Genomic DNA, 12,650 nt, shown 5'->3' with positions numbered 1-12,650 from the left:
GTGTGAAGGCCTTTTTAAACATTCCTGCAGGTAAAATGAAACTGAAACTGGAGCTTTGATTGGTTAATTCTGTCCCAGGTTTTCAAAAATGTCTTTCCTGCTTTAATTGATCCACATAAAATACAGCTAAAGCATTTTTAGAAGCTGTTTTGAACTGTGAGGTGATATGCAATAAGTTTGAAGATAAAAACCCACAATTGTATGAAGTCTTAAAGATTGATGGTTAGCTCAGCTTTTCTGATTTTTCTTTTCCAAATTTAAAAATGCAACAATATAATAAAATTTTTATCTAAAATCTAAAATAGTCTATATAGGAGTCTGTAAAGGTGAATTACTTATACAAAAAATATACAACATTTCTGCTGTATGACTTTCAGTTTGTGTCCCCAAAGTCTCTCTAGATTTAAATAAAGGTTGGATATTCCCTTGCTCTTTCCTTTCTCATTTTATTTTACAAGAAATGGCAGCAAATAGGGAACAAATGCAAAGAAAACCAAAACTGGAAATAAGCTATGGTGCAGGATTCGGTTAAGATAAAAATGTTGTTCTGGAGTCTCAGCTTCATCTATCCACCTGAAACAAACTGTCTAATTAATGTTCATTGTATTACATTTTTGCCTTTTACAACTTTCAATACTTTTCTAATTCACTCTAATTATAGAAAACTCAGAAATTGTATAAAAAATAATAATACATTTGGTTCTTTGTTTTATAAATAAAGCACTTGGATTGTGTGGTCAGTTTCATTGTGTGAAGCTGATTTCATTGTTTATTCTCCACACAATGAAAGGCAACAAATTAATGATTATTAAGGCTTGTATTTTACACTTTGAATTCAATGGTAGATTTTTCTCTGAAACACTGAAACAAAAATGTGAACCAAGTGTTCAGATATATTTTTTATTAGAAAATTACATCTACATCTAAATACAAACTATATAAAGAGGTGAATTTAGCCAAGAAACCCCGACTGACTGCCTGGAGGCTTGAACTCAACAACACGTCCACAGAGCTGGGTAAAACTTATGCTCAAGTAAGAGTAACATTACTTCTACATATTTTTTTACTCAAGTAAATGTAGAATGTAGAAAACCTAAAAAATACTGAAGAGTAAAAAAGTATTTGGTAAAAAGGCTACTCAAGTACTGATCAAAACATCAATCATCCATCCATTTCCTGAACATCCTTGTCCCTTAGTGGGGTCAGGAGGTGCTGGTGCCTCTCCAGCTAACGTTCCAGGTGAGAGGCAGGGTTCAGCCTGGACAGGTTACCAGTCTGTCGCAGGGCAACACAGAGACACAGGACAAACAACCATGCACACACTCATTCAGGGGCAATTTAGACAGACCAATTAACCTGACAGTCATGTTTTTGGACTGTGGGAGGAAACTGGAGTACCCGGAGAAAACCCATGCATCCACAGGGAGAACATGCAAACTCCATGCAGAAAGACCAGACCGGGAATCAAACCCAGAACCTTCTTGCTGCAAGGCAATGGTTCTACCAACTGCGCCACTGTGCAGCCAAAACATCATCATTTAAATATTATATCATCAGATGGACCAAAATGTAAAGTTACGTGGACCAAAAACATCTAGATAATTTCCCTTCAAAATAATGTTTTTTGAGAAAAAAAAAAAGTCTGTTTCTGGTGAATTTTTTTTTTCTTTTTTTTGGACTAAAACAGATTTTATTTTTAATTTACTGAAATTATCCACAGAGGGTAGAGAATCAATTATACTCAAGTAAGAGTATCAATACCTCATAATAAAATTAGTCAAGTAAAAGTAAAAAGTACTGCACAGAAAAATACTCCAAAAAGTACTTTTTTCCCCAAAAAAGTTAATCAAGTAACTGTAACTAATTATTTCCCATCTCTGCACATACATCATCCATCAGGTTTTATTCAGATGCTCCTCAGATCCAAGCTGTGCTGGTTGTTCAAGACTTTGTTTCTAAGCTCCGTTCCCCTTTACATGAAAACCTGCAGTTAAAAATGTAAAGCAGCGCTACACCGCCCTCTTGTGGAAAGTTCTAAAACAGCAGCAGAAAAACTGTGATCCCCGATGAAATACCTTACTCCAATAATATTTCTGCATGTTGCCTGAAACAAAACATTAGGTGATAACTTTCAGCGCCACATAAGTATGAAAAATTTTAAAACTGTAACATTAAAAGGAAAATATCGCATGTTTTTAAAAACATTATTTAGAAAAAAAAGTATAAAAAGTGTGACAATCCAGATGTTTCGGCATCATGATCTTGGTTTTGCTAGATGATTCTTCCAGGTAAGTGGTTCTTTTCCACTGTCATGTTTCCCCGTAATGTTGGACCTCTGAAAAATCAATAACTTGATAGAGTCGTCTGGGTTTCCTTACATAGACCAGATGGACCATAATTTCTCCACTGGCATTACATGATAAAGTGTGGACTGTACTGGATTATAGACATGACTACAGGACACATGATTTGAATTTGAGAATATAATAATCACATAGTGCCTGACTCAACCTATTTGAAACAAACTCTAGATATTAGTTAAGTAGGACTTGTTTATTTTAAAAAGTAGTTTTGAAGAGACATTTGTGGCAAATTATATATGACGTGTTGTGATTTGAGTTCTCTGTTTATTTTAGGTTCTGTCTTTAGTGTTTCTCCGTGGTGCCCTGTCTACCCCTTCATTGTCCGCAGGTGTGTCTCGTTCTGCATTGGGGTTTTTTTTCATTTTCTTTCTTGTCTTTAAAAATAAAGTAGAAGTCCAGGTAGAATGATATAATTCACCTGTAACCTCAGTATCTCATAATTTGTTTTTAAAAATTATTAGCTGACGTTTACATGCTTACATGTTGAGTAAAACTGCATCATTGAATATCATTACTTGTATCATTTTCTAATTTCCAGATGTCTGAGAATGAATTAATTTCTTTCAGTTAAATTCATAATTAGGGTGGAAACACACTAAATAATATTTGTATGTCCATTCTTTCTATTATTTCTTGCAATAGTTTAATTTCATGACTTTAATGTGTGATCACTGTTCAATCATCATTGCAATGTGGGTTTATTTACTGATTTATTTTAATCCACATCTGTTTGTCTATCATTAAACAATATTAAATTATAAGGAAAAGCTTCAAGGATTTTTAATTATTATTTACTTACGAGTAGCTATCACATATATATTTGCTTTAATTAGACCTTTAACTAGAACTTTTTTTACAGTGATTTAAGCTTTAACACAATGTTGTATATTAAGTTGTTAATTTAATTTCAATAGATTGTTTATGAAGCAAAAATTCACCACAAATCTCCCCTCAAAGCATTTTCAAAATCAAACTAGTTCTACTTTACACCAATCACATTGAATTCAGTTTGGTTAAAATAAGTATTCCAGTAAATTACAATTATTGTCTAGATGAATTATTATTAAGGTTTATATTTTACACTTTGAAATTCATGATTAATTTGTCAGATTTGTTTCAACAACACTGAAACACAAAAGTGAACCAAGTGATCAAATATATTTTTTATTAGAAAATTACATCATTATCTTAATACAAACAACATAAAGAGGTGAATTTAGCCAATAAACCCCCACTGTCTGCCTGGAGGCTTGAACTCACCAATACGTCCACATAAACAGAGCTGGGTAAAAATTACACTCAAGTAAGAGTAACGCTATTTCTACATATTTTTACTCAAGTAAAAGTAAAAAGTATACTTTTTACCTAAAAAATTACTATTAAAAGTAAGGTTACCTTACCTTACCTTGTAAAAGTAAAATGTACAGCACAAAAACATACTCCTAAAAGTACTTTTCCTTAAAAAAATTAATAAATAAATTTTAAAAAGTTACTAGAGTAAGTAACTAATTATTTCCCATTTCTGCACATAATTAATCACCCAGCAGGTTTTATACAGACGCTCCTCGGATCCAAGCTGTGCTGGTTGTTGAAAACTTTCTGTTTCTCAGCTCCGTTTCCTTTTATGGCAGCGCTACACCGCCCTCTAGTGGACAGTTTGAAAACAGGAGCGGAAAAGCTGTGATCTCATGAAAAACTTCACTACAATGTTTTTTCACATTATATGAAGCAAAACACTGATAACTTCCAGTGCCACATATGTTAATTCGTGCCAAAATTATTGCTCCTTGACGTAAGTTTAATGAGTTACAGAAAATGAATCAGAAGTGCTGATGTAAAGTTGTGTTAATCTATTTATTATAGTCTAAATCGCCAAACAAAAGCAGTAAAAATGTAATTGAAATAATATGTCATGATTATATTCATGAGCTCCATTATCAGGTAAATTTGCTCATGGAGTAATTTTAAGTGTCCTTTTCTGGGAATCTTCCTCTCCGCTCTTTGTTTTCTCCATTTGTGGACTATCTCTGTAATTGTTGTTTTAGTCTACTTCATGTTAGCAGACAGGTGCTCTTAAGTGAATACTTAATGATTTTATAGATCTTATTTTAATTATGCCAAAGCTATGAGTTCAAAAACTGTGATAAATTAAAATTAATTCATAACATTTTCCAATTTCTCTAGATTTTTCATTTTTATTTAGTCAGGAACTCTCTGCATGAAATTAAAACGAGTTTGACTTCAAACATGTAAACAAAAGAAATTAAGATGTGAGTAAAAATATCTTTCATAGTTTTGTATTTCTGAATTTATATCAACTTTAGCTGAAATCCTTACAAAACACTGAAATGTTTTCTGCAAATGAAGACAAAACACTTTGTTTTGTTTAAAATTGAATTTCATCTCAGTTCTAGTTTAAGTGTGGATTTATAACAGAACAGAAATAATTTATTATCCATTCAATACCACAACATTCCCCAGTCACTTCTATGTGTAAAGCAACTAATTTAAAAAAAACAATACATTTAGCAGCATTTATTGTTTTCATCAAGCTTTATTTGTGATTTCATATTCAGAACAGGGTGACACAAATCAGGGTGACAGAAATCAGTTCAAACAATCATCACAAAGTGAGAATTATTGCAAAAAGTGCAGGAATATTGAAGTAAAAATCATCCTGAATCTAGTACATTTACTGTCATTTTCTATTTATGCTAATCTTTCCAGCAACAATATACATTTTCCAAAAGACAGTTTCTAAGAGCTTAAAGAGTGATACGTGAAATACTTTGAAATAATATGCAAACACTAACTTGACAAGGATTCAAACTTTTTCTTTGACTGCATGTGAAACAGCCTTAAGATCAGCCTGCAGTCTTCAAGATCTCCAACATTGTTAAAGTCTGGCAGCTTCATATTATAGACAGTTAAGCTCCAAATTATTCATGCCTATCAGGAGGTGCAGAGTCCATGATGATCAAATATAACTGTGTTCTTAGAAAACCTCACATGAACTTTCCAACAAGGTGTAAAGAACATCCAGGTTCTGAGTTTTAATGTCAAGATGTGGTGAAGGAGTTTTACTCTGACTGGAGATCTGCTTCATTTATTAACAATGAAAGAAACAGAATCTAGTTTGTTGTTTTCTGTTCTCCATGTTTTATACTTTGTTTTTGTTAAGGAACTTGCGGTTGAAATTTGTTCATCCTCATGTTTGTATGAGCAGCAAGGTTCCAACTTTCACCATTTACTATTAAAACAAGCTGGTAAAAGATTTAACAAGGCTACATCCAGCATTAAAAACATCTTTTCCAATGTTAACAACCTGTTTTCCAGCATTAACCAGGTATTCTCCAGCTTTAGCCAAATGATAGAGAGGATTATTTTGCTCAGCTTCTTCTCTGGCCTTAGATTCATGCTCAGACTGCAGCCTGGATTTTGCTTGTTGAATTTCTTTCTCCTGCTTTTCCTTCAGGGCTTCAAACTGCTTCTCTCTCTCCTTTCTCTCTGCCTCACTCCTTTCCATTTCCCTTCTTCTCTGCTCACACATCTCCTCTTTCTCCCTCTGTCTTTCCTCATGCATCCTCTCCTTCTCCCTCCTCCTCTCCTCATTCATCTCCTCTCTCTCCCTTCTCCTCTCCTCCTTCATCTCCTCCTGCTCCCACTTCCTCTGCTTATTCATCTCCTCTCTCTCCCTCTTCTTCTCCTCCTCTCTCTCCTTTCTCTCTCTCTCTCTGTCAGCCTGGATTTGCTTATACATTCTCTCCATCTCTTTCTCATACTTTTCTTTTATTTTTCTCTCCAGTTCTTCTTTCTCTTTGCGTATTTTCTCTTCTTTCTCCTTCAGGATTCGTTGTTTCTCCTCCTCAACTGCCCTCTCAGCCTCTTGGAACATCTCATTGGTGTAGTGACTTCCTCCATTCTTGTCAACAATGGTTCTGATCTTCCTCAGCAGCTCAGTGACCTGAGGTTTCTTATCTTTCAGCTTGTTGTTGAAGACATGATACTGGTTGTTACATCTGGACACCAGATCCTGCAGCTCTGGGCTGTCAGATAAATAATCTTCAATGGTGCCTTCAAGGTCGTCTCCACGGGTAAACAGAACCATGCTGTATCTGTCTGCTGCCTCTCCAAAGACTTTTTGAATCATTTGCACTGATTGTAATTCTTCTGCTGTGAATCTGCCGATTGGAACGACCACCAGGAAGATGTGGGGTCCAGGAGCGGCGTAACAGACGCACTGACTCAGATCTTTGATGGTTTTGTCTCCCTCAAACCTGGTGTCGAACAGACCTGGAGTGTCAATGACAGTAACCTGCTGTCCGTCCACATTACTGGAGCATTTGGAGCAGTTCACAGTCATGGATTTGGGGCTGCATTTGGACTGAAAGCACCCTCGACCCAGAATGGTGTTTCCAGAAGCGCTCTTCCCAATCCCAGTCTTCCCCACCATCACGATCCTCAGTTCAGTGTTGTTTGTAATGTTTGTTCCTGTAAAGAAGAAAGTTTTAATCTGAATTAGAATCATCGTGTCGTGGAACTTTAGTTGTGGTCCAATAAAACTGCTGTCATGTTATTGTGGCTTAATGTGAATACTATAATCCAGCACATTCACTATTTGCATTAAGATTATGTATCGGCTACAAAGTCTGCGAAAGTCCAGCCCTGAAGAGAGACGATCCTTCAACTTTAATACATTCCTGTTCCAAAACACCTGGATTGTCTGGTCCACTGTCCCTTCTGTTTTCAGGGTGGATTCCTTAGAATTATGCAAATTATAATAGAGTCATGAAATTCAGTATTTTTACCTTCCAGAGCCCTCTAGATTGGTCAAAAACGTCTTTTATTTTTATTTTATTTTTTTTTTTAAGATATTGGCCAAAAATGTCTCTTGGAAACAAATGTTTACAAGGCTATACACTGACCATCAAAATCTGTTTTTTTTTTTTGTTTTTTTTTGGCGTGGTCGTTCACGCTTCCAAATATATGCGACCTGACGTTTTTTTACGTCCAGTGTGAACGTCAAACTACCTGAAAGTGCTTCGCATGCGCACTAGAGGGCGCAATAACGTCACAGACATAGAGCGTGCTCAACCGCAATAAAAAAGGAGATGTGCTCAGTGGATGTAAACATGGATGCTAACGGTGTAGCATAGTTTATGATTTTTAAGTTGTTGTCAGTCCAGAGCCAGTACATTAACAATTTAATCCTTATTATAGTCTGCCATAGTTGTTTTTCTTCCTGCTTATCAGGACGCAGAATATTGAGTTTGTCGAGTATCAATGACGTTCAGATCAATGAACGCGGCCGTTCAGTTCAGATTCAGATCGTATTTGAAATAATTCGATACGTATCGGATATCCAAGTGGCCTGAGTCGCATTGGACAAAATTCTGACGTGTTTTTCAGACTTTCATGAAAAGATCAGATAGATAGATAGATAGATAGATAGATAGATAGATAGATAGATAGATAGATAGATAGATAGATAGATAGATAGATAGATAGATAGATGTTAATAATAAAATAAAATAAGGAATTGGCTGGTTATACGTGATGCTTTAATTAACAGAATTTTATAAAACTATTTTATCTGCACACTGTGATACTCTTTGGAAGCAGAATGACACAAAAGAAGGATAAAAGTGACTTACCATAGCCGTAAGTCCTGTTTGGGCTGAACCTGTGGTTGTCCATGATCAGTCAGAGAGAGCAGTGCAGACACTCCAGCTGCAGTGAAATAATGAACAGCTAGAATCCTGTAGAGGATTTTAAACAGTCCTGGAGTCAAAATGAAAGTGAAACTAGAGCTTTGGTTCTGTTTCAAGCTATTTTCAAGGACTGTCTCATTGTGCATAAAATTCAGCTAAGTCATTGTACAGAATACACATATAATGCACATTGTAATCTCCATTGAGTAAAAATAAATACCAGCGTAAATCTGGAGGATGAGTTCAGCTATATTACTAATTTTCTCCAGATTCAAATGTGCAGTAGTCTAATATATGCAATAACTTGTTGCATATATCAAGGTGAGTTATATAACAATAATATTGATATTATTTAATTTAGTCTCCAAAGTCTCTGGATGCTCAGGATACCCAGGCGGCTCCCCCCTCTCCTCTCCCACATTTATTGGAAATAGCAGCTCTGAGTAGGAACTGAAAAACAAAAGAGAAACTAAAACAAGCTCCATGATTCCCTGCATGATTCAGTTAATTATGTTAAACTTTTTGTTCTGGAGTTACAGCTCAGCTTTATCCCTCCACCTGCGACAAACTGCCTCATTCCTGTTGCTTGCATTATTCTAATTTAAGAAAATTCAGTACTTTTATTAAAAGCATACAATAAATACATATGTGATCCTCGTTTTAAAGCACCTGTATTTTGTGTTCAGTTTCATTGCATGGATCATTGTTTATAGTAGACACAAAACTTCTGTATTTATCAAGGTGGTGATGATTAAATACTCAAATCTCCCTCCAGCAGTCATTAAGGTTGGACGAGTATTAAATAGATGAGTATTTATAAAGGTGTATGTTTTACACTTTGAACTTAATGATTAATGAATTAGTTTCTCAATAACAAACACAGAAAAAAAAATCTACCATGACAACAGAAGTGTACAAATATATTTATATATATACAGAAAGCCAAGAGGAATGTTCTAAAGTCTTTAAAACTTTAAGAGGAAACACTTTATTTGAAGGGGTGAGCATAAGACTGACATAACAGAAACATGAAGGTGTTTCATGAATGTTTCATAAAGTACCATTCGGTAAATAAAGTTGCATTAAAAGTCTATTAAAAGTGTCAAGTGGCCGATCTGCATGCAAAAACCCAGTAAGCCTTAATCAACCCTGTCAAATCTAGTTTCTGTCTGAAAGCATCAGCTGGGAGCTCACCTTGCATAAAGTCACTATGCAGGGAACGTTTTCCACATCGAGTCTCATGCAGTCGTACGGGTCGTCAGAGAGCTCGATCTCCTTCCTTCCTTCCTCATCGGATGAGATGTGAACTCTGGGAATTCTGTCGGTGAGGAAACCAGAACATGGCTCATTTTCCAACTTATTATTTTTGTTTGTTTGTTTATAGAGGAAATCAGTTTAGATCAAAGCTAATGGAGTAATATGAACTGAACAAACTCACTTAGTGATGAAGAGAGCAGCTTTGATCGCTACTGAGATGGAGTCGTACAAATTCCCATCACACTGAAGAAGCTGAAGAGGAACACAGTAATGTTAGATGTTATCTATTTGGATCATATAAAAGGTGTTTTAAACAGAAAACATATTTATGTTTGAACAGGAATTGTTATATTTCACTGTAGGGAAAGGATCTGGAGTTGGTGTGTCTGGTCAAGTGTTACCAACTAGATCCAGCAGCACCAACCTCCACACACAACTGAGAGCCGTGGCTAAGAGTGGGGATAATAACAATCATTGGATCCTGAACATCATGGGAACTAAAGGTAGCAAGGCAAACTAATATTTTTCTCTCCCATCGACAAATATTTTTTCTGCATATTTGATTAGCAGACAGATTATCTGTCTCATACCAAGCTGGTCACTATGTTGTGACAATTTAATATGAGACAGATAATCTGAAAAGATCAAGCTCTTCTGCCTTCTCCCTCAGCTATTATTGCTGTGTGAAGAAATGCACCACTTTTAGTCAAAATCAACCAGAGCCAGGAGGAGGCAGCCCATCATGTCTGTGCTAATGTCAGAGAAACAATCCACCATTCCAGGAAAATAACTCTCATCATTGGTGGCCATGCTGACTAGCCTTAGCATTCATGCCAAACTCTGCTATCAGGAAGAAGCAGTAGTGTAACTGAGAGCGGTATGAGACAGATTGTCTGCCTCATACCAAACTGTCACAACATAGTGACAGTTTCAATAAATATGTAAAAAAGAAAAGACTTCTTATAAGCTTTAATTCTTATTGTGCATTTTAAAACTAAACAGCAAAAGCATTAGCTGTAATGTTGAAGGCACTTCCTTGTTAAGCCAGGTGAGCCTGGGGCCTTGATTTCAACAACACGTCCACATAAAGCCCCCTGCTGTGCTCTCCAGGACTAATGCAGAGGCTCTTCAGGTCCAAGCTCTGCTGGTTGTTGAACTCTGGGGTTGCACTGGCTGAGCTGAGTAAAAAACAACATGGTGGACTGGAGGCTTCCCATTGAGGGCTTTTATTTATTTTAATAACTATGACAGACCCTTCTTCTTACAGAAATGCTATTTGTAAATTAGTTTTGTCTTTTTTCTTGTTTTCTCAATAAAAATTCATAGTAAGATTTTCTTGTCTTTTTTTTCACAGTGCAAGTAAAAAGAAAAACTACACTGCAAAATTTATTTACAGTATAATTATAATCAAGCAACTTGCACATTATCTTCATTGCTTTTACAGAGTGAAATATTTCATAATTTTTAGTTTTCTCTTCAAAATAACATCAAGCCAATGATGAAAAATTACATTTACCATTAGAAATTCAGAATAAATAGTAAATATTTGTTGGAAAATGTAGTGCAGTTACAACCAAGGGTTCTGTGGGAGATTTTATAGAAGAAGGGCAGCAATAATCTGAATAATGAAGACTCTCGTAGAGTTGATAAGTAGCTGAATAGAGTTTTAATACTCTGCTGTATTTACCTCCAAAGTAGGCTCCATCACTGAGCACTAACTCCTTACTGCCACGCGGGATAATCGTGACGGTGCCATGCTGGATGAAATACATTTTCCGACCCAGCGTTCCCTCTCGTATTACATAGTCTCCCGGCTGGAAAACTTCAAAGCGCAGCTTGGTCAGGATCACGGTGACAAAGTGAGGGTCGGTGTTGGCGACAAGTCCACGGCAGTTATAGCTGACCTGCATGACGGAGTCAAAATGGACAGAAGTAAACTAAGTGGAAAACACATTTTTAGTTTTCTGCTGTGCATGTTGAAGACTGTTGATAAAATGTATGAGTATTAACTCATTAAAACAGTCAAACTCCAGTCTTCAAGGGTCGTTGTTTTGAAACTTTTAGATTTGATTCTGGCCCAACATACCTGAATGAAAAGTTTTATGAATACATAAAAAAATAATTACATTTAATATACATTACTAATATACATTGATCTTTATTTTAGAAATTATGGTTGTCGTCAATAATTTAGTGGGGGTTTTTTTTGTTTTAGTTGTATTTTTCTCTTTTCTGCTGCAGCTGTCTACTATTATTACTATGAAAAGATTTTACGTTTCTCAAAAAGAACTGGCTCTGTATGAGAACTCTTTACATGTAATGATCGAAGGATCCACAAGGTGGCGGTAAAGCAATAACATGAAAACCGACAATCATAAAACCCGAAAGAAGAAGACAAAGCGAACTGCACGTGGTCTGTTGTGTTGAATGTTTGAGTGTTTCTCTGAAGACTATCTTCTGTCCAGTTTTAACGAGTTTATCAAAAAGCTCCTGTTAACTGCTGCTGAAGCAACTTTCAGAGTTTAAAGGAATAATCGTCAAGTCAGAGGAGGAGATGGATGATCAGCGCAGACTGCTGGATTTCTCCCGGACCCCCCGGATAATCTTACACCGATTAGGTAGGAAACACCAGCGTTTGGACGAAGGTTAATGTCTGCAGCTTTCTGTATGAGGATCATTTTAGTAAATGTTCTTTTCCCGTGTAAATATTTTGTTAACATGTTAGAACGCAGACATGAATATTACGCTGTGACAATGGCTTATTTATGTAGAGAGAAAATGACCTTTTTTATGCCTCTCCTTTTACTACTGAGACTTACTTCAGAAAACTGGAGAAATGTGAACAATGCAGTGCAAGATTAGTAAAGCAAGCAACATAAAATATTAATAGAGCTGTTAGTAGCTGTAAAATTTTATAATGTGTAATAAATAAATCGTAGTGGCGATTGTTTGTCAAACCAAATATTCTATAAAAGTCCAATCAAGAAGCCACCGCTACACTGAGGTGATGCTTCATATGTAGATAAAAGTTTAATGTCCAAAAACCTTGAAGATTGTTTTTATAGTTTACTTTTCCAGTTTGACAAGCAAATAACAAAGGTCAAACTTTGTGATTTGCTTAACAAATGTGGTCAAACTTTTCATTAGTGGTGTGTCGATTAATCCATGATAAATTTTATGAAGCAAATAAAACGGAGAACTCACCTAAACCCGAGAACAATAAAGTTTTAATGTTTTCTATCATAAATCGTTGTCTCTGGTGACATAGCGAATAACAAGCCAATCACAACCCTCTCTCCTGTTTTCCCCGTTTTCTTTT

At 35.7% G+C, this 12,650-nt stretch overlaps 1 protein-coding gene and 1 long non-coding RNA gene across 3 annotated transcripts; both read right to left on the bottom strand.

Annotated features, from left to right (window-relative positions):
• Positions 1-4,897: 4,897 nt before the first annotated feature.
• On the bottom strand, positions 4,898-8,240 carry LOC106960050 (GTPase IMAP family member 4-like). Of its 2 annotated transcripts, XM_015052969.1 has the most exons (4): positions 8,018-8,240; positions 6,062-6,854; positions 5,694-5,992; positions 4,898-5,651 (listed from the first exon to the last, which is right to left on the bottom strand). In XM_015052969.1, the coding sequence occupies exons 1-4, from the start codon at positions 8,058-8,060 to the stop codon at positions 5,617-5,619; spliced, it is 1,170 nt and encodes a 389-aa protein (XP_014908455.1). In that variant the 5' UTR covers positions 8,061-8,240; the 3' UTR covers positions 4,898-5,616. The 2 variants fall into 2 exon arrangements, with proteins under 2 accessions (XP_014908455.1, XP_014908454.1); XM_015052968.1 differs by having other exon boundaries at positions 4,898-5,992.
• Positions 8,241-9,269: 1,029 nt separating this feature from the next.
• LOC106960046 (uncharacterized) lies at positions 9,270-11,229 on the bottom strand. Its single transcript, XR_001427483.1, has 3 exons — positions 11,019-11,229; positions 9,513-9,583; positions 9,270-9,392 (listed from the first exon to the last, which is right to left on the bottom strand). It is a non-coding gene; the product is annotated as an uncharacterized LOC106960046 (long non-coding RNA).
• Positions 11,230-12,650: the final 1,421 nt, after the last annotated feature.

This window comes from Poecilia latipinna, unplaced genomic scaffold, assembly GCF_001443285.1.
Source record: "Poecilia latipinna isolate Pla-1442-1.1 unplaced genomic scaffold, P_latipinna-1.0 Scaffold1149, whole genome shotgun sequence".
In the NCBI taxonomy this organism is placed as follows: domain Eukaryota; kingdom Metazoa; phylum Chordata; class Actinopteri; order Cyprinodontiformes; family Poeciliidae; genus Poecilia; species Poecilia latipinna.
Note: the sequence above shows the minus strand (reverse complement) of the source record. Positions and strands in the feature narration are given on the sequence as shown.